The sequence below is a fragment of the Heteronotia binoei genome, chromosome 1 (genome assembly GCF_032191835.1).
Source record: "Heteronotia binoei isolate CCM8104 ecotype False Entrance Well chromosome 1, APGP_CSIRO_Hbin_v1, whole genome shotgun sequence".
NCBI lineage: Eukaryota > Metazoa > Chordata > Lepidosauria > Squamata > Gekkonidae > Heteronotia > Heteronotia binoei.
The window spans coordinates 249,964,437-249,989,769 of NC_083223.1; the positions used below are offsets into that span (position 1 = coordinate 249,964,437).

The 25,333-nt window shown below is 44.9% G+C and overlaps 1 protein-coding gene across 1 annotated transcript; it reads left to right on the top strand.

The window, feature by feature from the left end:
- Positions 1-450: 450 nt before the first annotated feature.
- TSGA10IP (testis specific 10 interacting protein) lies at positions 451-25,077 on the top strand. Its single transcript, XM_060260135.1, has 8 exons — positions 451-699; positions 3,083-3,244; positions 7,037-7,778; positions 9,764-9,983; positions 21,716-21,883; positions 22,520-22,619; positions 24,309-24,433; positions 24,935-25,077. The coding sequence occupies exons 1-8, from the start codon at positions 451-453 to the stop codon at positions 24,978-24,980; spliced, it is 1,812 nt and encodes a 603-aa protein (XP_060116118.1). The 3' UTR covers positions 24,981-25,077.
- The last annotated feature ends 256 nt before the right edge of the window (positions 25,078-25,333 follow it).

Genomic DNA, 25,333 nt, shown 5'->3' on the forward strand with positions numbered 1-25,333 from the left:
ATTTAACAACACTGTAAAATGGTTTTAAAATGTTTTAATAGTGTTTATTGTTTGAAGTTTGATGGTTTAATTGTATTTATTGTCTGAAATTTTGAACTGATTGTTAGCCGCCCTGAGTCCGCTAGTGGAGAGGGCGGGGTATAATTAAAGGTAATAATAATTATAAAATAACCTCACAAAGGCCTTAAAATAGAGCAAGGATTAACACTATTTCTGAATGTGGGAAAGTTCAGGCTGAGGTCCGTATCTTCAGACAATATTATTTTAGCTGCTGTTGAAAAAGTTCCATACTGAAGAGCTGGCTCATATGGCTTGCTTCAGCTGAAGAATCTGTATATTCTACTACTTTACATTATTTCATGAATAGTGTACAATGCCAGTTCTGAGGCTTAGGCCTGCCTGAAGCCCCACCACCAGAGTTGTCATGACAACAACCTGGTAGAGGAAGCCATGTTTTATTCCAGAAGCCACCCTTCTCAGCAAGGCCTGTTCTGGAAGTGGATCAGTTGCTGTGGTAACCAGAAAGCAGCTAGGCTATTTGTGGGTGCCATGCTGAACCCTCATCGTCAGTCAGTACTGACCAACGCATGCATCAAACCCTCTGGAGACCCCATTAACCGAACACCTGGCACCATCTATGAGTCAAAAGGGCAAGTCCGGCTCTTGGGACTGCTTTCCGAGAGCTGCACTTCCCGTCAGGTAGAGTGGAGCAGCCTCCTGGAATTGCTTGCTGCCATAATTGGAGGCCCACATATCAGCTCTCTGAATTATGCTTCTTATCACTACTGTTTATTGTTTTATCACAGCAGGCACAGTATATTATAAACAAAGAAACTGTGTAGGAGGCTTACAGTATACAGGCAAAGGGGTGGGGCAGGGGGTTATGAAGACCCTTTAGCTTGAACTTGTTTTTATGACATGCATCCAAGTGCTAACCAGGGCTGACAGAACTTAGCTTTCTAAGATCTGACAAGCCTGGACTATCCAAGTCAGGGTATTCTAGTGAAGGGAAATGGAGTATGAAGTTGCCATTTTGGATATTCTTTGCATTTCTATGAGTATGTCAGTGTGGTGTAGTGGTGGTTACTGTTGGACTACAACCTGATAAACCCAGGTTTTAATCCCCATACTATTATGTACGCTTGCTGGGTGACCTTGGGCTAGTCATGCACTCATTCTAACCTACCTGACAGTTGTTGTGTGGATAAAGCAGAAGAGATGAGAATACTGTAAGTGTGCTTGGGTCCCCGCTGGGAAGAAGTGAATAAATAATAAAATAAATGTTGTGGGAAATGATAAAAATATATAATTTGGATTTTGTTTGCTGAGAAAGATAAACTGTGGGAGGTAACATGCCTCCTCTTTTTGTTATATGTCCACTAAACCTATAAGTAATTGGCCACTGGTGAACTAAAAAGAGGGTTACAGAATGATTGATATGCTGGAGCCACACTTAAAAATAATGACCACAAGTGGCTATTTGGTTATGTCCATTCTCTTGCCTGTTGCTATATTCTTAATTGTTTTGGGGTAGGGGAGGAAATGGGAAGGTCCTTTGTGTTTAAAGACCCCTTCCCTCTGATATGTATTACTGTAGAAGAAGATGAAGAAGAAGACAGCAGATTTATACGCCACCGTTCTCTCTGAATCAGAGTCTTAGAGTGGCTTACAATCTCCTTTATCTTCTTCCCCCACAACAGACACCCTGTGAGGTGGTGGGGCTGAGAGGGCTCTCACAGCAGCTGCCCTTTCAAGGACAATTCTTGCAAGAGCTATGGCTAACCCAAGGCCATGCTAGCAGCTGCAAGTGGAGGAGTGGGGAATCAAACCCAGTTCTCCCAGATAAGAGTCCACACACTTAACCACTACACTAAACTGTAGGCAAGTGAGTAGGGAGGCAAGGGAATACTGCACGTGCTCAGAGGAGGTCTGCAACAGAAATGACTCACCAATGAAGCCTCACTCATAATTGGCTTGAGCCCTGGCATTCAATACAGATTCTGAAGTTAAGCCCTAACTCAAATTTAAGTTCTGACAGAGCCCTGGAAAATGGTTCTGAGCAACAGTGAAAGAGGCCCCTGTAAGCCTCCCAGATTAGAGCCAATGCTTTTAAGCACTACACCAAAGGCAGCCTAGAGACATTTCAAGGTGAAAGAATCTGAGTAAAGTGAGTAAGCTTCATGGCTGACCAGGGTTTTTAATTGGGTTCCATTATAACTCAATAAGTTCTTCCAGGGTTTGTTTTTCTGTTTTGGTAGAAGGAACTCCTTGCTAATGTTGCCAATCCTCCAAAAGCTTACAGGACTCTACTACAAGGCCTACTGTGAGCTCCAGGAGGATTGGCTACATCAGGGGTGTGTGGCCTAATATGCAAAGGAGTTCCTGCTACAAAAAAAGCCCTGAGTTCTTCTGAAATAGTGATATCACATTAGTTGCAGAGAATTTAACAGGGACCTACTAAGAGGCAATGACACCTATTATTGATTTATTTAGTACATTTTTATCCCATCCTTCCTCCAAGAAGCTCAGGGATGTGTACATCATTCTTCTTTCCTCGTCTTTTTTGCAACCTTCTGAAATAGTTTATTTTATTTTATTCGCTTCATTTATACTCCACCTTTCTTTCCCATGGGGAGCCAAAGCAGCTTACACTGTTATCTTCTCCTCCATTTTATCCTCACAATGGGAGGTAGGTTAGGCTGGGAGTGTGTAACTGAACCAAGGTCATACAGCAAGTTTCTAAGGCAGAGAGAGTGGGGATCTGAACCTCGGTCTTCCAGATTCTAGTTTAACACTTTAGCCACTATATCAAACTGGACAGTAAGAACAAAAGGCTGGGAAAGAATGTGACTGATCCAAGGTCATCCAGCTAGATTCCTGGCAAAATGGGGACTGGAACCTGGGTTTCCCCAACTCTAATCCAATACCCCAACCACTATACTATACTAGCTATACAGTGAGAAATTTCAATAGTCATTCCATCAGTAAATGGGTGACAAAAGTAACAAAACTGCCCATGGAACTGCATTTTATTATTATGTCACAGTACTATCTCTAAGTTCCATGGTGTCTCTGCACCTAGGAGGACTATCTTGATGCTGGAGATGGGATGCTGATCTGTGTGAAGCGAGCGAACAAGAAGAGCACCACCTCGACTAGAAAAGGCTGCTTGGAGCCTGAGAAATTAGGCCCGAATTCCACTGATGCCTCAGATCCAAAGCCAGAGTCCAAGTCAAGCAGGCAAGTGGTTTGGGTTGGGGACAGAGGACAGAAGAAATGACCGCTCTTGTAATAGAGAAGCTGCCAGGAATGGTATGTTTGTAAGATTTCATGTTGAAGCTCTCTCACTTAGACTTATGGATTGCCCACTGCTCTGGGCGATGTACAGTGACAACAAAAACATCAAATGAAAGATAAAAACAACTAGATAGCATTAATACCACAAATGTGAAAGAGTCAGATGGCGAGTTCTAATTATTTCCAATTATAGATTGCCAACTACTTAGCATGCAGGGGGAAAGAGGGGCAAGGTGAACGTGTAGAGCAGAAGAGGGTTCCAGCAAAGATGGTAACCATTGCAGTCCTCAACTGAAAGTTTAGCAGAACATCTCCACCTTACAGGCTGTGCAGAATTGCATAAGGTCCCACAGGGCCCTGATGGTATTCAGCAGAAAGTTCCACAAAGTTGGGTCCAGGACCAAAAAGTCTTTAGGGCTGGAGACCACCAGCAAGTTGCTTTCTGAAGAGTGTAACACACTCCCAGGGACATTACAGAGGAGACGGTCCCATAGACACATTGGTCCCTGATCACTCAAGGCCCTGAAGGTCAATACCAAAACCTTGAACTTGACTCAGTGCTTCACTAGAAGCCAGTATAGCTGGCATAGCACCAGATATATGTGTGCCATCTATGACATTCCTGTCAGGATCAGCTGGAGCTTCCAGGTTAGTCTCAAGGGCAGGCCAGCATAGAGCAAGTTACAATAGTCTGGAGGTTTAGTTTAGTCTGGACAGTAATCTAGCTTGGGTTTAGCAAAGCTGATTTTAACCACTATGTGCATGAGCTACAGTTTTAAAAGATCTGTTGGTAGAACGTTTTTGATCTAAGCTATCTAGCAGTTCAAAGCCCCGTAGCGCAGAGTGGTAAAGCTGCAGTACTGTAGTCGGAGCCCTCTGCTCATGACCTGAGTTCTATCCCAGCAGAAGCTGGTTCAGGTAGCCAGCTCCAGGTTCACTCAGCCCTCCATCCTTGCAAGGTCGGTAAAATGAGTACCCAGCTTGCTGGGGGGGGGGGAGTGTAGATGACTGGGGAAGGCAATGGCAAACCATCCCGTAAAAAGTCTGCTGTGTAAATGTTGTGAAAGCAACGTCACCCCAGAGTCGAAAACGACTGGTGCTTGCACAGGGGACTACCTTTTTACCTTTTTATCTAGCAGTTCAAGTTTAGTATTTATTTTTCTTTTAGGATTAAATCATACAATGTTGGAAGTCTTTTTGGAATCTCTGCTTAGGATAGTGTAGGAGAATTTTAGAGGTCCAAGCCTCTGCCTGGGATCCCCAACTCCATTAGGTTTCTTTTATGTGGGCAGATGGAGTCTGGCTAGGGAATTCAGATCTCCAGAGGGAGAGAAACACAGAAAGAACAGTTGCCTTTAACTAAAAGTATTTATTAATTTAAAAACCACACACAAATAATGCTCGGTAGCGTATATTCAATATCAATACCCCATAACATATAGAGAATCCCATTACCTAATACAGTGTACACTTTAGACAGAACAAGGAATATTCCCAGACTGGACCAGGACCTCACTCAAGCCTAGGTGGGATGTTGGCCAAACAGCCTTGAATCAAGCCCAAAGCTGCCTTTTTATACTCAGCCAATAGGAATCAGCCAATAGGAATCAGGGGAGGTGTCAATTAAAAATGTACCATTTTGCCAAATACCAGCCCATTCTAAGTTGATAGGATGAATTTTTGCTAGTGTGGACTTTTGCCAAAATATATTTTATTAATGGTGATGTCAAGAAGACCTAGACAGATTTGTTTGGTGTAGTGGTTAAGTGTGCGGTTTGGTGTAGTTTGGTGTAGTGGTTAAGTGTGCAGACTCTTCAGGGTTGCCAAGTCCCCTGTGTTCTGGAGCGTGCATCAGAAGTGACATCATCATGCCAGCAACGTTGCGCGCGGCTGCTCTAGAAAACTCTATGGTTTTCCCAGACACTCAAGCCATTTGGGAGGGGAAAACTCTATGGTACCTATTTTACCATAGAGTTTTACCTTCCAAATAGCTAGAGCATTCAGGGAAACCATAGAGTTTCCCTGGAAACGCCTAGAGTGGCCACTGCATGATGTGGCCGGCACAATGATGTCACATCTGGGTGACATAATTGTGCTGGCGATGTAAGGGGAGGTTCCCCCCGCCTGCCCAATGTGGGCCAGCAGGTTGGGAACCACCCAGACAGGGGAATCCCTGCTCGGATTGGGGGCTTAGCAGCCCTAGGACTCTTATCTGGGAGAACTGGGTTTGATGCCCCACTCCTCTATTTGTAGCTGCTGGATTGGCCTTGGGTTACCCATAGCTTTCGCAGGAGTTGTCCTTGAAAGGACAGCTTCTGGGAGAGTTTTCTCAGCCCCACCCACCTCACAGGGTGTCTGTTGTGAGGGAAGAAGATAAAGGAGATTGTAAGCTGCTCTGAGACTGATTCAGAGAGAAGGGTGGGGTATAAATCTGCGGTCTTCTTCTTCTATGTAGCCTGGCACTTGAAATTCAGGGAATGTCAGATATGAATTCAGGCAAATGAATATCTACAGGGAAAGGCTTTAGTTTTTACACCTAGGCTGCCAGCAAAGGGGCAAAAGTTTATGGGACTAAGGAATCAAAGCAGCAGTTTGCTATAGCAAGTCCTTACATAGCATAGAACAACAAAGCCCGGACTCACTCAAGTCTAAATTCTGCCACAGATAGTGGCTCAAATTTTGAAAGGGATATTTTTAATTTAGTTTACCAAGAACCTGACCTCTTTGCTGTGTACTTGTGTGTGTGTGTGTGTCACAGCTGATCTAAGGCAATCCTATAAGATTTTCAAGATCAGAGAAATGATTAAGCAGAGATGGTGTGCCACTGCCTTCCCCTGCAGAGTCTTCTTTGGTGGTCACCCATTCCAGTTTAACTGTTATGCATTTTAAATTTAATTAATATTTGTTCCAACTCAGTCACTGAACAGATGTCAGTGACTAGTAAGAATATACGTTTTAGTTGTGCTGTACAGATTCCATACCCCTCCACTTTATCCTCTCTTGACAAAGGCCAAGAGGTGGAACTTTCAAGAGTGAGTGTGCCTGTCCTGGTGCCTATGCACAGACTGGACTGAGCAGGGCTTTTTTGGTAGAAAAAGCCCAGCAGGAACTTATTTGCATATTAGACCACACACCCCGACATCACCATTGTTTCACACAGGACATTTTTGTAGAAAAAGCTCCAGCAGAAACTCCTTTGCATATTAGGTCACACACCCTGACACCAAGGCAGCTGGAACTGCATTCCTGTGCATTACTGCTTAAAAAAAAGCCCTGCCAGTACCAATCCTGCTTAGTTTCCAAGATCTAATGAGACCAAGCTATACCATACTGTTACATATCCCCTGCTTTGTACTTAGATTTGACACATTTGACTCTTTAAAATGTACTTATTTGCCAATTTGTTTAGCAAATCTTAGAGAAGGTTTTGCCCACACTAACCTTGCTCTGCAGCAGGCTTCCATTTCTGTCCAGAGCAAGCTAGCGATTTTGCACCAGCTGATCCACACTGCCATTTTGTTCTAGGGCAACCCGCGATTTGAGGAGGGGGGGGAAGGTTTCTGTTGCTGCGCACCAAATCGTGGATTGCCCCAGAGCAAAATGGCAGCGTGGAGCCTGCCACAGAGCAAGGTTAGTGCGGAAAAAGCCCGAGTAGCAAAAGCAAATTCAAAACATTGGTTCTCAAAGCAGAAGGGAGATCAGACTTGTGTCTGATTGGAGTGGTGTTTTCCCTAGGCAGCAGGAAGTACAAGAGGAGCCCACGCACACCACATCAGACCCCAAGGCCAGCTCTCCAAGCCCTTCACCACAACTTGGGCTCCTCAGACAACCGCATCCAGGTTCCTTTCCATTCCAATGGATGTGGGAGAGATTCTCTATCAAGGGCCAAGCCACATACCAAGACCAATCCTTAGAGAAGGGTAAGAAGAAGAATTTCTCCATAGTTTCCAAGCGCTCTGCTTCTGAGCCTTTCAGCACATCAGAGCCAGGTTCAGGCTCCCCCAGAAGGCAGGGATTCAGTGATACTAAAGACAAATCCAGTGATACTAAAGAAATGTCAGAAGGTCCCAAGGAGCTCCGCTATAAGCACCAGAAGCACCGCCAGCTTATGGGTCCATCTCCTGAGAGTTCCCTTTTGCCTCTGTACTGGAAGATGGAGGCCCGGTCTGAGGCTCGGAAGCGCCAACTGCGCCAGGAACGCCAGCACTGGTTCCAACTCACTCAGCAGTTACTGAATCTAGAGGACCGGTTCCGCTGGAGTGAGAAACGGCTCTCAACCAAGCAGCTGGAAGAGAAACTGAGAGCAGAAATGCTCTGTCTGGTCACGGAGCCTGTGGAGCCCTGTTCACAAAAGGAGAAAATCAGAGCCAAGACTGCCAAAGAGGAGCTGACGTTCAAACCCACCATCAACCGCAAGATCCCCAATTTCAAGAATTTGCAGAAGCGTTTCCAAGAACAACTTGAGCAAAAGAAAGACCAAGGTGGAGAGCAGGCATAAATTTGTTTTAAAAAGGAAGGTGATGGGTACATCAGGGGTGATTATAATAATTCTGCTCATGTTCAGAGGTCTCTTTTTAAAAAGGATATTGTAGCTTGAAGAGGTACAGCTAAGGTAATAGGTGTCATGACTGTTTGGCCAGCTATAGTGAGGATTAGGGGCAGACCTGAATTTGAAGCTACAAGTCTGTCCACTGTCATGTTCAGTTTGGGATCGTTGCGTTTTCAATGAGTTACCCACCAGCCCAAGTTCTCTTTCCCTGCATAGTCACAACTTGTGATTTATCCATGTCTTTTTGGGAAAGAGTTTTTTTTAGAGGGGTAGCCATATTAGTCTGTTGTAGCACACCATAACAGAAGTCCAATGGTACCTAAAAGGTTAACAACATGTATTCCATTATGAGCCTCCATGAATCAGAACTCACTTCCTTGGATAAAATGGAAAGAAAGAAAATTATTTACCTTATTCTAAGAAAGTTTCAGAATGAGTGGGAGAAAAGAGGAGGAGTTGAGCAAAGATAGGCGTAGTAGCATAAATCAAGTGTGATTCTCTAGTTATACGCAAGAGTTGATGAGAGGGGTCAGAGGTTCTAGCAGCTCTCATGCTATGAAAATAAACAGAAGTGCAATAAAATAGGGTAAACAGCAAACTGATTAAGGAAGTGGCATGCCACACTTTGTATGCACATGGGATGTCTCTTACTATTCTGCTCAGCTAAGTGTGGCATATTCAAGTGGTATATCCCTGCAATGCAAGATCCTCCTTTACCAGCAAGATGCACCTTGTGCTACCAAAACATGTTTAACATCAATGGAATTGGAATGTGCCTTCCATAGCTGAACAAAATACTAGGAAACAACCTTGTAGATTTTGGGACTGTAATTTCCATGTGTGTTATTTTGTCACTTGTGTGCCTGTATTGTGTCAAAGTTTTGTTTCCTTTTCTGCACACGTTTTTCTCCTTCTAGTGGTTGTTTTGATATTTTATCACTATATCACTAGCTTATTCCCAAGCGCTTTCAAAGTGCGAGGAAATAAACTGGAGATCCAGTGATAAAATATTAAAGTGGCCACTAGAGGGAGCAAAACACACATGGAAAAGGGAACCACCCAATGTCATGCAGATTCACAAGTGACAAAAATGACACATGTGAAAAAGCCCAGACATCAGAGATCTGTAATCAGCTGTGGGCAGGGGAACTGGGATCAGAGCAATGGGGTGGGGAGGTTCAATCATTGGTTGCTGAGTAGCCATTAATCTTGGGCAGATGCAAAAGATTGGCAGCCCATCTTTTTCTCTACTGGAGCTAATAGACACAGTGGGAGAGGGCAATTGCTATCTGGCAAATATGTGATTCAGCATGAAGGTATATCTTTAGCTGGATCAGGTATGATTTGCATACCTGGAAGCCTTAAAGGAAGCCTTTCTCTATCTATATTTATCCTAATCCCTCCAGCTCAAAGAACGTCTTTCTTCTCCCCTTGGGCAACCTATGAGGCTGAGCATCCATGCCACAATCTTACCAGTTTTGCAATTTGGAGTTTGCAAGACTGTCGATTGGATCAACTGGATCTTTTCAACACTATGGCTCCACCCAGAAGCCAATCAGCAGGCACCTAGATTAGAATTAAAAAAAAAAAAACCAGTTGGGAATAATATGCAATAGCATAACATAGTGTTAATAAGCTGATTTAAAAAGGTATATCCCACTTTGTCCCTTTGTTCAAATATAAAAATATAAAACACCTTCAACAGAACAATTGAAATAGTGCTTTCAAGATGGGTTTGTGGATGTTATCAGAGGGAATCAGTATATTAAAATCTACATCTCAAATTCCTTGGTTTTTCTTGGGGGAGCATCTTTGAGTGAGCCTCAGCCTTCCCTCTGGATTTGGGAACCTCTGAAGATGTTGGAAGCCCCCTACCTTTGCCCCTTATTAATATCTATTTTCTTCTGTCCTGCCCAGCGAAGCACACCATCTGTAAGCCTTTCCACCTTACCTCTGATGGCAGCTCCCAAACATTTTCTGGGGATGAGGAGAAGCAGGATCAAGAAGACCCTTTTTATGATCTTGGCAACTTCTGGGGAGTTCACTGGAGGACCCAGTCTTGCCCAGACTTTGGCCCTCCTAGTGTTCAGCCAGTGATGCACACCAAGACCTCTGATAAACGACAGGAGGCCAACAGGTAAGCACGAGCTGCTTCAGTCCTACCTAGTAAGGCAGAATATATCGTGTTACAATATTCCTTGTTCCATTCCTTTCCACAGTATTGTAAGGAATATTGAAAACCTGCGGTGCTGGAAGTTGGAGCAGCATGGCAAATTTAAAATAAATTGTTCTAGTCATCATTCTTCCCCGGTCTCTCTCACCTTCCCTCATGTGCAAAATAAGAGAGCATTTAAATACTACTGGTCTCCACTGGTCCTTTCCAATAATAAAAAGTCTGAAAAATCCAGGATGTTTAATAAGATACCTCAAGTGTTCTCTCGAGCCTTTCATCACAAATTTTTCATTCTAAAACTCAGTTGCCAAGGAGGTGATCGCAGTTCATGGTGGCTGGATTGAATTACTTGTTATGTCAACTAAGTCCTCCAAACAATCATGCTCCTCAGAGTCTGAGAAAAGAAAACTGGACTGAAGTGCTGGCAGAATGAACTGCATGGCAATGGTGCATTCAGCTTGGCTGCGGAGTGTGGGGGGAAAGGAACAGTCTGTTTGAAAGATCACAGCTAAAGTGTGTTTGTGGATAAGAAGATGCTGATTGTTTCAGGTACTGCCCATGTCCTTGCCCCAGTCTCCTGCAGGTGCCATTCTCCCATCCCAAGCTTTTTTGTTTTAAATCAGTAATTGACATATTGCTATGGTGTTATAATGCTACTGGTGGAGGGGGGGACTACAAGGGAAATCCCATCTCCCCCCCTTCCCAATAGATGAGCTGGTGCAAATCCAGGCTCAGCTCTGCTGCAGTGGCAGCAGTGTCCACAGCTGGGTCTCAAGTGGTTTCCAGAATTCATTGCCCTGGCTGGGCCACAAATAGTTCCCAGAGTCCGCTGGCAGGTCTGCTACACCTCCCAGTCACCACCACAGAAGCACGGTAAGTGTTTTGTCTGCACAATGCACAAACAATGATTTTTAAAAAAAAAATAATTTTAATTTTGGGGAAATTTAAACATTTCAGATTTTTCTGCAACCTGAGCAGTTCCCCAAGTTTGCAGAAAAATCTGTTAAGCATCCATGTGGCCCCAATCTGTGGATTTAGGTATCCACACATGGGGGCCGCACATCGCTATTAGATATATAGATACAATGTCATAGCAATTTTTAAAGCCCTTTGGGGAATGACAGCCACAGGGGACTGTGGTAAGGAAAGTGTGGGTAAAAACCACTATGTGGAGTCTTAATTGCCAACATTGAGTGCCTCCGCATTCACAGCAGCAATGATAACCATGTAGAGGACCATGTGAAAGAACCCATGCTCCATCATGAAGCTGTAACAATGGGATGGGCATGTTGTGGTACTTTACATGCTAGGTGATGGACTACTGGCACCCTGGTAGACATTGTTAATCTGTCACTGAGTTTGGGGTGGGACGGTTCCAGGGAGATGAAAGGAGGCAGTGGTGAGGCTGTGTCAAGCATGCGGGTTCAACGATGAGTCGAAGTTGATACAAAGACTACGTTTATTGATAGACTGATACTTTAGCGGAAGCCATTTCTTGAGAGTAATGAAACTGATACATTGATACAATACTTTTAAGGCATACTTTAAAGGGATTCCAAGGGAGGGGGCTGCGGGGAAGCGTTCACACCTAAATTATCAAACTGTCTACTTTCCCAGGACATTTATCAGAACTTTGTCCTTGCTTCTGCCAGGTGTCTCATCCTCCCTCCGGAGAATATATGGGAAGGTGCTGATTACTTTGTTCCCTTCGCACTACTCTAACTTAGCAGCCATAAAGCGGGAAAGGAAGAGGGGAAAGAATAATAAACAAACAGACTTGGGTCCTCCATGACAATTCACAGACCAGATTTAGGCGGACCCTAAAACAATCAATTGACAATAATATTCAGCCATGCTTGACAGGCTGCTCTTAAACATATCATCTTTAGATCCTACTGATCCATCCAACTACCGACCAGTATTGAATTTATCATTCTTGGGCAAGGTAGTTGAGAGAGCAGCAGCAGAACAGCTTTGGGTTTTCCTGGAAGACACTTCAGTCCTGGATCCATTCCAATCCAATTTTCACCTTGGCCGTGAGACAGAGATGGCACTGGTCACCCTCACAGATGAGCTCCATAGACAGCTGGATCAAGAGGGGGGGAGGGTCAGTGCTGCTGTTATTACTTGATTTGACAGCAGTGTCAATTATGATCTGTTAATCCAGTGCTTTGCTGATATGGGGATTTGTGGGACAGCCTTGAAATGGTTTATCTCATATCTCCAAGGTCAGAGACAGAGGGTGGCACTAGGGGAGAAAGTCTTGCCATAATACCTTTAGTATGTGGTGTCCCCCAAGAGGCAATCTTCTCCTCAATGTTATTTAACATCTGTATTCGCCCCCTCTTCCAGCTGAGTTTTGGACTGGGCTATCACCAGTATGAAGATGACACCCAGCTGTATTTATTTTATTTTATTGGATTTATATCCTGCCCTCCCCATAACAGGTATCTGTTGATGGACGGGTGGCTGAATACCACCCCAGATATTCTGGCCAGTGGTTTGGGGACTGTGGTTGGTTGGTTGAAACAAAGCTGGCTGAAATAAAATCTATCTATGACAGAGGTTCTATGGAAATTCAGGGTTAGGGTGCCAACTCCCAGCTCTTGATGATGTGCCTTTAATATCCGTGCCAGTCACCAGAAGCCTGGGTGTGATTCTGGATGCCTCTCTTTCTATGGAGGCCCAGGTCACAAATGTGGCCAGATTGGAATTTTTCCATCTGTACCAGTTCAGGCAATTGATTCCTTTTCTGTCTCACCTCTAGATGAGACTATGCAGGGCTACCCTTGAGGCTGACCTGGAAATTGCAAGTGGTCCAGAATGCAGTGGCTCGTGATCTCACAGGAACTTTGTTCAGAGCCTACATTCAACTGGTGCTCTACCAGCTGCTCAGGCTTGAGGTTGAACAGTATGGGACCAGCATGCCTGCAGAACCACTTATCCTGATATACTCCCCCCCACCAAGAGCTTTACGCACAATGGATAACAACCTACCAGTGATCGCTGGTCTGAAAAGCATCCAGCTGTCCTCAACCAGAACCAGGGGTTTTTTTGCTCTGGCTTCAACCTGGTGGAATGCTGTACTGAGTGAGATCCAGGCCCTATAGGACTTGATGCAGTTCTGCAGGGCCTGCAAGACAGAGATCTTCTGCCAGACTTATGGATGAGGCAGCAATAGTCTCCATCCTAGACTAGCCTCTATTCTCTCCCTCCCACCCCCAGTTTCTGGGTTGTAATTTTCTCATCTGAATAATTGTGGGATGTTTTACCCCTTCCCCCTGGATAGGGGGCACTAAGTTGTGCTTGTTTGTGTGCCATCTGATTAATTATTAGTATTATTGTAAAAAAATAATATTTAATTTTATTTATATTGTTTTTTAATGATGTTACCCACTCTGAGCCCTGTTGTACAGGGGATGGAGGGCTATAAATCTAATAAATGAATGAATAGAAGTAACATGATATACCAGAAGGCAGCAGTATCTTTAGCAATAGTCAAGATGTGTTTATTTCAAAATGACTTTTTTCCACACACTATCACCCCATTTACTTTCATGTCATGCTTCCAGACCAATTAATAACTTTTTATTTGTTAGGACTAAATTCAGGGCCAATGTCAACAGTTCACAGTCTTGGACATCTGCTAAGCTCATGATCTGTAAGAGGGCCATGGACTTCCACTAGAAATATCTGAACATTTTGAAAGATCCCATAGCACTGTAGGGGTCTTTGGGGTGATGTTCCATATGAATAGGGAGACTGGAGAGGGAGCAGACTGGGACTGATTCCACATTAGCCTTTGCTCCGGCTCTGGTGCTGTGTTTCCCCTGGGGCAGATGTTGGTTTCCGCATATCTTGACCCAAGGCAGCAGTTTGACCCGCCTCCAAAGCGGTGTCGCCCCGCATTTAGGAGATCCTCAAAATGCGAGAAGTTTATTTTTGATGCTGTTTTGGGACTCGAAATTTATGTGCGGAACTCACGCCAATGCGCTGTCAAACTTCTCACATCAGTAGAACACACCCACATAACTCCACGCCCATGATTCCGCCCAGTTATTTCATCATATTTCCTTAATTTTACTCCCTTTGAAAATTATCCAATATTTTCCTGAAATAAAGTAATTTTTTAAACAAATCACGTTTCGCGTTACAACGCAAAAATATATATAAAGATGTAACGCAATTTTCTTTTACTGAATACATCCCTTGCTCCCACCCACCCCCTTCTTTATGGTATTCCATGTGATTTTGATAATATGTCATTGCATTGTGATTACTTCCCCCCTCCGATTAAATCACTCCTGACTATTATCATTTTTTTTCCAAATAAGATCGTTACAACGCAACTAAATAAATAGTGATGTTATACGAACTACTTTAAAGATGCGCGACTGCCACCTTTATTGATCCCCCCCCCCCCCGTATGGCCTCAAATGGGAACGAGAATTTGATTATGTTTATAGGTTTATATTTTTTATAGGTTGGGGAAACTTTCTCCCTTAACCCCTCGGCATAAACGTCCCCCCCCCCACTTTCATGCATCTATTTGTAATTTGTTATAGCTTTTTTTTTTGTCAAAACAATTTATTATAATGTAATATATTGTAATGGTATGTTATCATTTGTCATTAAATGTTAATACACATATATACACATACACATATATCACATTTTCTCCACCCCACCCCCCTTTTTGGTGACCCCCAGCAGTGCCTTCCCCCTTAACAAACATCTCCATAATGCTATTTAATTTAGTTTGTTATAAGATAATATTATCTATTAAAGAATCTTTCTCTAAAAAGCCCAAAAGTTATAATTATAGTCCATCTTCATAATATTTCTGTTGGAGCAAGAATCTACATAAACCCAGTCTGACAGCTACAGTATGACAGCTGGTGATCTAGCTGCCAGGCTAGGTCACAGTGACCTGATCAGCAGACCGGCTTGAGCCGGCAGAAGCCAAGTGATGCAATCTGCTGAGTCAGCACGGCCAGGATTGGCTGCTTGGACTATATATGATCTGTGTGTGCATCACACAGGTCTCTCCCTGTGAGATGGTGGTTAGGCGAAGCACTTTGTCCGTGGAGGTGATATTGTATAGACTGCACAAGAGAGCACTTGTTGTGTATATATGTTAATACACCTTTTGGCACTAGTTGCACGTGTCTGCCTGATTTTCTTTCCTGAAGCCCTGTGTCGGGCAAGTCATCTCCCTCACTCTGCTACTCCCGCTCCGACAGGGTTATGGGCCCAGGGCGGTTCCGCTGCGCGGAGGAGAGAGTTGAGAGTTGAGCTGACTGTGAGTTTGGAAAGAGCCGGAGGCGAGGAACGCCGGTGAAGGACACAGAAGCACCACCGTTCTCTGTTTGAGAGCCAGAGGGACGTCGGCAGCCAGCTGTGAGGAGGAGTCGGCACGATGGCTCAGCAACAGCTTGGAGTAGCCGTTGAGAAGCTCACCTCAGCCAACTACGCGGTGTGGAGCCTGAGAATGCAACACTACCTCAAGCGTGAAGGGCAATGGCTGTTCGTGAGTAACCCCCCTGCTGACTTATCTCCTGCCGAGACTGTGTTATCGGATAAGGCACTGGCCAACATAGTGCTATCTATAGGAGATGACCAGCTGGTTTATGTGCGAGGGAAGGACACTCCCAAGGCTGCCTGGGACGCGTTGAGTGCGGTGCATGTTAGCACCACTGCTGGTTCCCTCATGGCCTTGACAAGGAGGATGTTCCGCACCGTTATGCCGGCTGGAGGGTGTGTGAAAGATCACATCAAACGGCTAACGGACTGTTTCGTTGAGCTGGAGGCAAGAGGCAAGACTGTAGCTCCAGACGACAGAGTGTACATTTTGCTGTCGTCGTTGCCACCTGAGTACACTCCCCTGATAACTTCTCTGGAGACGGTGGACGTAGCGACCCTGACCATGGAATACGTCTGTGCCCACCTGCTTGACTTCCAAGAGAGAATTGCGGCCGTGAGCTGTCCGGGGGTGTCGGCCGGGCAGCGTGCTGTTATCGGTGTGTCCGGGAAGACAGCCAAGAATGAGCCAGCTTGTGCTGCTGGCAGGCGTCCGAAGGTGGAGGAAGTGGAGCCGACTGCGTTTGCAGTCCGTCGCTGCTATGGATGCGGGTCGTCGCAGCACCTGCTCCGAGCTTGCCCTGAGAGGGAGAAGAGGCGGGGGCGTGTGCGGCGAGAGCGGAGGACCGCCAGCCCGTGTGAGGAAGCAACCCGGCTGGTCACGTCTGCAGTAGAGAGCACAGGGTCTGCTTGGATTTTAGACTCCGGGGCAACGAGCCATCTCTGCTGCGAGAAGGAGTTGTTGAAAAACATTGACAGTCCTGAGCATAAGTATGTGAGATTGGCTGATGGGACCACTGCCAATTCTGTTTGCTCAGGCAATGTGGAATTTCCTGCACTGAAATGTATGTTGCAAAATGTGTTGTATGTACCCTCACTGCAGTCTAACCTGTTGAGTGTTAGCACACTGTTTGACCAGGGATACCAGGTGAGATTTGAGAAAACCTGCTGCAAAATCCTGGGAGGTGGGGGAAAGTTGCTTGTGACAGGAAAGAGGGAAGGTAAACTGTATGTGGTCCAGAGTGATTGTGCCCAGGTGGCTCAGGTGTCGAATGAGCCTGTGCACAATAATTGTATACATTTGCTCCATAGGAGACTTGGGCACTGCGGATTTAGGGCGTTAAAGAAAACCCTGGAGCTTGTGCCTAGTTTGAAAGTAAATCCTTGCAAATGTTACTTGCATTGCCAGGTCTGCAAGAAGACCAAAAGCAAGGCGTGTGCTGTTGCTAAAGAAAGCTCAAGGGAAAGCACACGAGCCCTGGAACTAGTCCATTTAGACGTTATTGGCCCATTGCCAAAGAGTCTGTCGGGGAGGAGATACTGCTTGGTGGCCACCGACGACCACACGAGGTACGCGTGGGTTTTCACCATGGTGCATAAGTCTGAGGTGTATAAGACATTCACCAAGTGGGTCAAAGCAGTGGAGAGACAATTAGGGGTTAATCTCCTGGCTGTACAAACCGACAGAGGGGGGGAAATCTTATCTAACCAGATGAAACGTTGGCTGGAGAACAAGGGCATCGCCCACCGTCTGACGAACCCGGCAACGCCCCGAGAAAATGGGCATGGGGCTGTATTGCAGAATGTGATGTATTGCATGTTAGAGGATGCACAACTGCCAATGACCTATTGGGCAGAAACCATACATGCAGCTGTTTTTTTGCAAAATAGGGTTTGGTGTAATACTGTGAAAAATGTGCCTTACAGGTTACTGTTGAACAAGACCCCAGATTTGAGTTCTTTAAAAGTCTTTGGGTCACGGGCTCGGGTTGGCATCCACTCCACGAGTAGCGGGGAGGGGGATGTCCGGGCAGAGAGCCTAATTTTTCTGGGCTACAAGCCAAGGGCCAGGTGTTATCGTTTCTGCAATAGCAAAAGCAAGATAACACTTAGTAAGAGTGCCCAGTTCAATGAAAAAAGCAGCTGGCCAAGGTTGCACTCCTTGCAGAAACAATTTGTCCTGCTGCCAAGTAGCGATAACGATGTTGGAGCGCAGCCCAGAACTCCAGCCCAGGAGGTGGCACCCAGTGGGGCTGGAGAAGGTGAGCCGAATGCTGGCACAGAGCCTGACGAGCAGAGTCAGGAGGCAGAGCCTCAAATGCAGGAACTGGAGGTAAAGTGTGAGAGTCAGGAGGTTCAACACCCAATTACAGGGGCAGAGCAACCAGCCCAGGAGGTGGGAACAGAGCAACCCGAAGAAGACAAAGCTGGTCCAAGCACAGGGCCACGGGTGTCTGCCAGGTCCACCAAAGGCCAACGTCCCGCTAGGTACAAGTGTCCCTATGTCACTCTGACTGTCAATCCAGACCCACCCGGATTTGAGGAAATGTTAAAAGAAAAGGCTAAGAAATGGAAAGCCTGGGTGGCAGAGTGCGAGGCAAGGGAGAAGGAGGCTGAAGCCAAGCGTCTGAAAGAGCTGGCTGAACAGGAACACGATGATGTGTTTTACAATCATGATGAGTTCCTGAACGAATTCCGGAAAGGGTTCCGAGCTACGTAAATATGAACTGTAATGTTGCTGGTGGACATGTATGTAAACTGTGTAAAGTGTTTTGGTGCACTGGGTTTAAATAGATTAGGAGGTGTGTTGGAGCAAGAATCTACATAAACCCAGTCTGACAGCTACAGTATGACAGCTGGTGATCTAGCTGCCAGGCTAGGTCACAGTGACCTGATCAGCAGACCGGCTTGAGCCGGCAGAAGCCAAGTGATGCAATCTGCTGAGTCAGCACGGCCAGGATTGGCTGCTTGGACTATATATGATCTGTGTGTGCATCACACAGGTCTCTCCCTGTGAGATGGTGGTTAGGCGAAGCACTTTGTCCGTGGAGGTGATATTGTATAGACTGCACAAGAGAGCACTTGTTGTGTATATATGTTAATACACCTTTTGGCACTAGTTGCACGTGTCTGCCTGATTTTCTTTCCTGAAGCCCTGTGTCGGGCAAGTCATCTCCCTCACTCTGCTACTCCCGCTCCGACAATTTCTTCTTAGTCGTTAGCAAGTAAATGAAAAATTTATAATCCAATAACTCTATTTTTTAAACTGTAATCTATATATAGTTTCTTTAAAGATTAACCATTGTCAAAGATCACCAAATGTCCTTTAACATTCCATTGTTTTTCAATATATTTTTGAAACTTTCCCCACTCACTTTTAAACTTCTCTAGATCTTGTTCTTTTTTAATATTCTTGTACGTTTGTCCATTTCACTCCAGTGCATGACCTTCAAAGTCCATTCCCACTTTTCTTGTATTTTATCTTGCTTCCACATTTGTGCATATAATGTCCGTGCAGCTGAAAGAATATACCAAATTATTGTTCTATCTAATAATGCTTTATCCTGCATTTTTTGCATAGTGGAATCTACTTTATGCATTCTTGTATCTAGGTCTTTCACCTTTTCCTCCACCTTCTGCACTTTCTGTAGAGCTGCTTGTGTGCCTTTTCTGAGATCTTCAACAACTTCTGCACTGGACTCAATATCTTTTTTTAGTTCTCTTTTTAGTTCTGTTTTCGTTTCTCTAATTATCTTTGCCAATCTTGCTTCCATAGCATTCATTGCTTCTTGCCATCCTGGTTTCTCAGTCCTGTCAATTTTAACTTTGGCCATTTTTTCTTCTTCAAGTGACCCAGCCCTCGTTTGCATCTGCTTTGCTGCTAATCTTTGCTCCGACATCACTGTTTACCTATTGCTTTAAATAGGTCCAAAAATTGACCTCTCGGATCCAAATTTTAAATACACAGTCCTGTAGATTAAATCATGCCCTTTTACATAAGCCCAAAATCGCTGTTCTCTGATGTTCCTACGTCAAGATATTAATTTTAAAAATTTTTTACTCAAAACGGCCACCGCGGTTTTTCTGTCCTTTTAAAAAGTTTTTTCCTTTTTTCTCCAAAACAGTACCAAAGTTTATTCTATGTATATAGTCCAATAGATTTAATCTTTTAATGACAATATCTGCCGGCTCTGCTCTTTTTCAATGTCCAGTTTTCTTTTAATTAATTTTTAAAATTTTGACCTTCTTATAATGGCCGCTGATACCTCTCTATGATTTTGAGTCCTAGAGAAGGCTGGGAAGCTTGTTATTTTTCCCTTCTCCTAATGGCTCCTTCCTTTACCTTCCTTCATTTCTTGACACGAAGTCTCGTTTTCAGTGGTTATGAAGTCTCACATTGTTTCAACGACAACATTTCATGTATTATAATCACCAGCTCAGCAAATCTTCTCGGAGGGGTTGTCTATTTCAGACCACAGGTATTCCAAACAATTTTTGTTTTTCCTCTTTTAGTATTAATTCTCCAAGTTTACAAGTCCCTATTTTAACCCCTCCTTTCACTTGCTTAATATAAGATAATATTTCTAGATCCAGACCTTTGTTTTTATTTTTATGTAATCTTTTATGAGTCCCTGAGTGATAGATATAAATTTTTTACCTTCTATTCCGATATCCTTCTGCACACTGCTCTCTTAGTTGTTAGATGTTGATTAGGGCTGCCAAGTCCAATTCAAGAAATATCTGGGGACTTTGGGGGTGGAGCCAGGAGACTTTGGGGGTGGAGCCAGGAGACATTAGGGGTGGATCCAAGATCAAGGCTGTGACAAGCATAATTGAACTCCAAAGGGAGTTCTGGCCATCACATTTAAAGGGACAGCAAACCTTTTCAATGCCTTCCTTCCATAGGAAATAATGAAGGATAGGGGCACCTTCTTTTGGGGCTCATAGAATTGGACTCCCTGGTCCAATCGTTTTGAAACTTGGGGGATATTTTGGGGAGAGGCACTAGATGCTGTACTGAAAATTTGGTGCCTCTACCTCAAAAAATAACCCCCCAAGAGCCTCAGATACCCACGGATCAATTCTCCATGATTTTCTATGGGAATAAATCTCCCTAGGGAATAACAGAGTTCCCGCAGACATTTCCCTCCCCTCCCCCCGCTTTCTGACAACCCTGAAGCGGGGGGAGGGCCTCCAAACCTGGGGATCCCCTGCCCCCACCTGGGGATTGGCAACCCTAATGTTGATCAGTCTCAAAGAAGCTTTGTATCTTGGTGGATTTAAGCCAACTTAATGACCTCAGAGATCCTCTGTAGACAATTGAATGCAGTCCTTCTCGGGGGACTCTTCAAAGCCAAAAAAGGAACCCCACTGGAGTCCCTCGTCAGCCAAAGTAAATCCCCTCAGAACTTGATAAGCATATCTTGGCCCTCTCCCTGCCTGGAAGAGGTAGGCAGCAGGTGTTAAGATTACCTTCTCTGCCCAGAACAGAGGTTCTGATCTGCTCATCGGCTGAAGAGCAGCTCAATCCTCCATGACCAAAACCCGGAAGTCGTAATTTGTTATAGCTTTTAATGGAAACCTGTGTGCTTAACATTCAGCATGTGTGGATAAAAATGGTGGATCACCGACTCAGATTTCCCGGGGCTTAGATAACCTGCCAATGGCAGGGTGAAAGGAAAACATGTGACTTTGCCAGTATTATGCTTCTGGCATTACGTTGTAATGCAAACAAAGATGATCGCGTTGTAACGCAAACACGCATGCATATTAAAAAAAAAGGGAAATGTATGAGGGAGGGGGAAATTGCTACGATTGTGGGGGAAACTCTGGGAGCAGCAGTAATGCGGAATCAGAACACACAGAACAGATTGGGAATTGAATCTGGGAGAAATCCTCTAGTGCAGAATTGGGAAATCACGCCCACATGGAACAACCACAGAGCAAAAGGGAGGCAAACGCCAAATGCGGAATCAGTCACAGACTCCTTAACCTTCTGGCACCGACAAAAATTAAAGGACAACAAAAAGTTGCACTACACTCTTTTGGCCAGGAGGGGTGCTGTGTGTGTCCAAATGCATGGAGCTCCTTACTTCTTTACACCCTCCTGTTCCAGCCCTACCCTGAAGGGAACACTAACTTGGAAATAAACCTGTCTTCCAGCTATTGTATTTGCCTGCTCTTTGTTTTGTTGTAAATCTAGCTGCGATTCATAAATTTAGCCCCAATCAGTCTCCCCAATTCAACCACTCTTCCAGCCTGACCACTAACCTTCCTGTTTCCAGCCCACACCACCTTGCCCCATGCCTAAATCTGCATACTGATCTCTTTTGTAGACTGCTGCTGCTAGAATGGGAGCGGCGGGAACAGCAGGAGAAGTGGCGAGCCGAGATGCGCAGGCTCAAGGAACAGCAAGTGCAGCGGGAAGTGGCCAGATGCCTGGCAGGTTACCGTAGCCCACGCTACTCTGATATATCAGTCCAAAAAAGGCGAAAGGAACTCCGGTAGGCTACAATTATTCATCTCTGCCTGGTTTGCCTGTGGTATAGAGCTCTGATTCCTGATGTGTGCTCAACTACAGACTGTAGCAGTGCTGGGGAGGGGGGGATGCATTCAGTTCTTGGGTCCAGAAATGAGTAAAGCATTTTTTTTTAGCAAATAAACATCATTTAGAGGCTCAGACACAGCCCTCTACCATAAGGTAGGCTACTATGTTCTTGAAAGTCCCCTCCACACAAACCATTGGCTGTTTAATCAAGGAACGAGATTCCTCAGCCTTGCCCAAGGCAGTACTATACTGTGGAGTGTGTGGGTGTGTATAGAGCCACCAAATTGCATTCGCCTTATGGTGAAGGTTTTCAAGGCAAGAGATAAACAGTGGAGGTTTGCCATTACCTCCTTCTGTAGTTTCCCTGGACTTTCTTTGTTATTTCCCATCCAAGTGCCAAACAGAGATGCCTGTGCTTAGCTTTTGAGATCCAATAAGATCAGGCTAGCCTGGGCTGTCCAGGTCACGGCATGACACTGTGGAATAGCCGTTTTAAAAGCTCCAACCTTCTTGGGAAGAGGAGGTCGGAGGGATGGAAAGAAAGACATAAGACAAAGATCTCTAACAACATTTCCTTCTTGTTGCTGCACAGGAGGCAGGAGAAACAGCGCATGGAAGAGTACTTTTTGCAGCTGCAAGAGATGCAGGACCGTGTGGAGAGCAGGCCTTACCTCTTTGAAAGAGTCATGCAGGTTAAGGGAAGGGAAGGGGGAAGTTTTACTTCACACCATACTGGGTAGCATGAATCCATCACCCATTTCCTATCAGCCTTCCTTCTGTCAGGTTACTAAAGGAGAGCCCCTCCAAGGTGCGGATGAAAGCTTGTACAAGAACTGAGTTGAACCATATGTATGGTTTATTATTTACACACTGCTGTCATTGTACATGGCACTTGACTGCATAGGCAAAAAGGCAAGTTCCCAAAGAAATTAAAGTTTGCCAGTGGAAAAAGGACAAGAGAGGGAAAGCAATGAGGAATAGATTTACCCTCTACTTTGAGTGGCAATAGCTCTCCAGGGCCTCTGGTAGACATCCTTTAATTGAAAATACCAGGAACTAAATCTAAGCTCTTCCCACATGTGAATGCATATATGTTACTGAGCCATGCTCCCTCTTCGAAATTAATATGAGCAAATGTGACTTGAAAAGGCATCAGCAAATTCACAGATTATCATGTAGGTAGTACTTGAAAGCTTCTCTGGGCAGATGAACACATACTGGAAGCTGCCTTACACTGAATCAGACCTTTGGTTTATCAAGATCAGTACTGTCTACTCTGGCAGTAGCTCTCCAGGGTCTCAGACTGTGGGCTTGCACAAAACCTACTATCTGGTCCTTTCAACTGGAGAAGCCTGCAGTTGAACCTGGGACCTTCTGCATGCAAAGCATAAATTCTTAGTTAAAGAATGTCTGCTTTGCATGCAGAAGGTCCCAGGCAGCTCAAAGGTAGGCTTTGGCTTCCAGTCACAGCCCCTCTCTCCTTGAAGAAAGAACAGTCAAAACAAGTTCAGTTAAAAGAAAACTGGTTTGTGCATTCCACAAAGAGCCAGGTAGCTAGAGCACACACAGAAAAGGAGTGACTGCTTGTGCTCTTCCACCAAGAGCCACACTTCACTTTATAGACATAGGCTGTTTCCACACAGCTGTGGCTCCCAAACAAGATCAGGCTTTTTCTCACCATACATGCATCATTATCATCATGCTTGTGCACTTTACAGATTTTCTCCTGCTTTGGTGTGACTTTTCCTAAAACTGCTTTGAGTCAACATTTTTGGAGATGTGCTTTTTGCCTTATGTTTCAGCAAGGGAAAGGGCTAGGGATTGGCTGGGATATACTGATATATTGCTATTTTAGAGCTATCTTTTTTTGAAGAAAAAAACCTAATATGTGTCTTCAAGGCAGGTGGGGAGAACAGGGAGTAGTTTAACAATGACAACAGTCCAGTCATTGAAAAGTGGACTGGAGATGCATGGGAGTGGGTGGGACAAAGAAAACTGACAGAAACATTATGCATTGAGAAAAAGGCAACTTAAAAATGGCTTCCAGAAAAAGATCAGGGTAAAAGTGGTTTTTAAAAACCCAGGGGAAAAACAACAGCAATAAAGAGAAAACTAAAGGTACAAAAACGCATGCAGAAATCAAGGAATAAACCAAAACACTTTGGGGCTAGAACCAACTAAAAAACCGAAGTCAAAAAGCCCTTTGTTACCCTTTCCATTTCCAGCATCTCTTTTCCAACAGATTCAGCAAAATGGCACTTTAGTATTTCAAATGGAGAAAGATGCACTCATTTCTCATTATATCAGAACCAGCTATGGGGCAGTCTACCTTTGAGCTGCCTGCCATTTGAACATCCACTCAAAGTGTCTCTTCTCCTCAGGACAATGCCCGTCAGGCTGTGCAGCGGCGTTTTTCCCAGGTTCTGAGTGCTCTGAGCATTGATGAAGAGATGCTGTGGAAGCACGCTGTCCGGCAGGCTGCTGGGAAGTGCTCTTCCAAGGCCAGGTAAGGCTCTGAGGAACCAGGGGAGTGGGGCAAGGCCTTCTTCCCCTTGGGATCTTCAGTCAGAACAGTGCATTCCCTCAAAACCAAGTGTGTGGGCCAATGAGCTGCACATTATATTTTCACAGTGGGGCAAATAGCACCACCCTGGGGCCAGAAAATAGCACAGGTTGAAGGTCTAAACCCCCAGTTTCTGTGCACTACTATGATCCCAGTCTGAATTGAGCTGCGTATGTCCCAGGAAGTGCAGGACTTCAGAATGTGTCTCTCCACACGACCTGGGAGCATCACCATGGGAAACAACATTAACCAGGCCATTTGGAGGCAGCAAAAAATGGTCTCTCTGTTCCTGGACTCTTCTGGTTTTTGTGGCAAGGTGGCCATGCACAGCTGGACTGCTGCTGGGATGGGAACCTATGAAATGGGAGCTCTCTGGGCACACCCCCCCCCTTGTTTCTCCCTGGTGCAGCTTTAGTTTCACAGTTCAGCTATGTTGCATTTCAGGTATAAGAGAACAGACTTTCCTGATGACTTCTCAGAACAAATCTAACAGATAGCAGAGAAAGAGAGCGAAGATCACCACAGACAGCCATTGAACCCCAGTCTTGTAGTCATGGAACAGTTGAAAATAAAGTTAGCTTTGGAAAGCAGAGAAGCCCTCTGCCTCTGTTACTGTGCCTGCTCTGAGTAAGTAGGAAATGGGAAGTTGAAGGTGGTGAAAGCAAGAAATTCTTCTGGACAGGAAACATAGAAAGGAGTATTGCTTGTTTAGCAGAGTCTACATTATCATAGTGGCAGCGGGAAAATGGGGATATGTGGGATATAGCAATACCTGTAGGCACATTTCTCTTTCTTGAAGACCCAGCAATAGCCCAGGATGGTTCACTCTGCATTCTCTGGCCT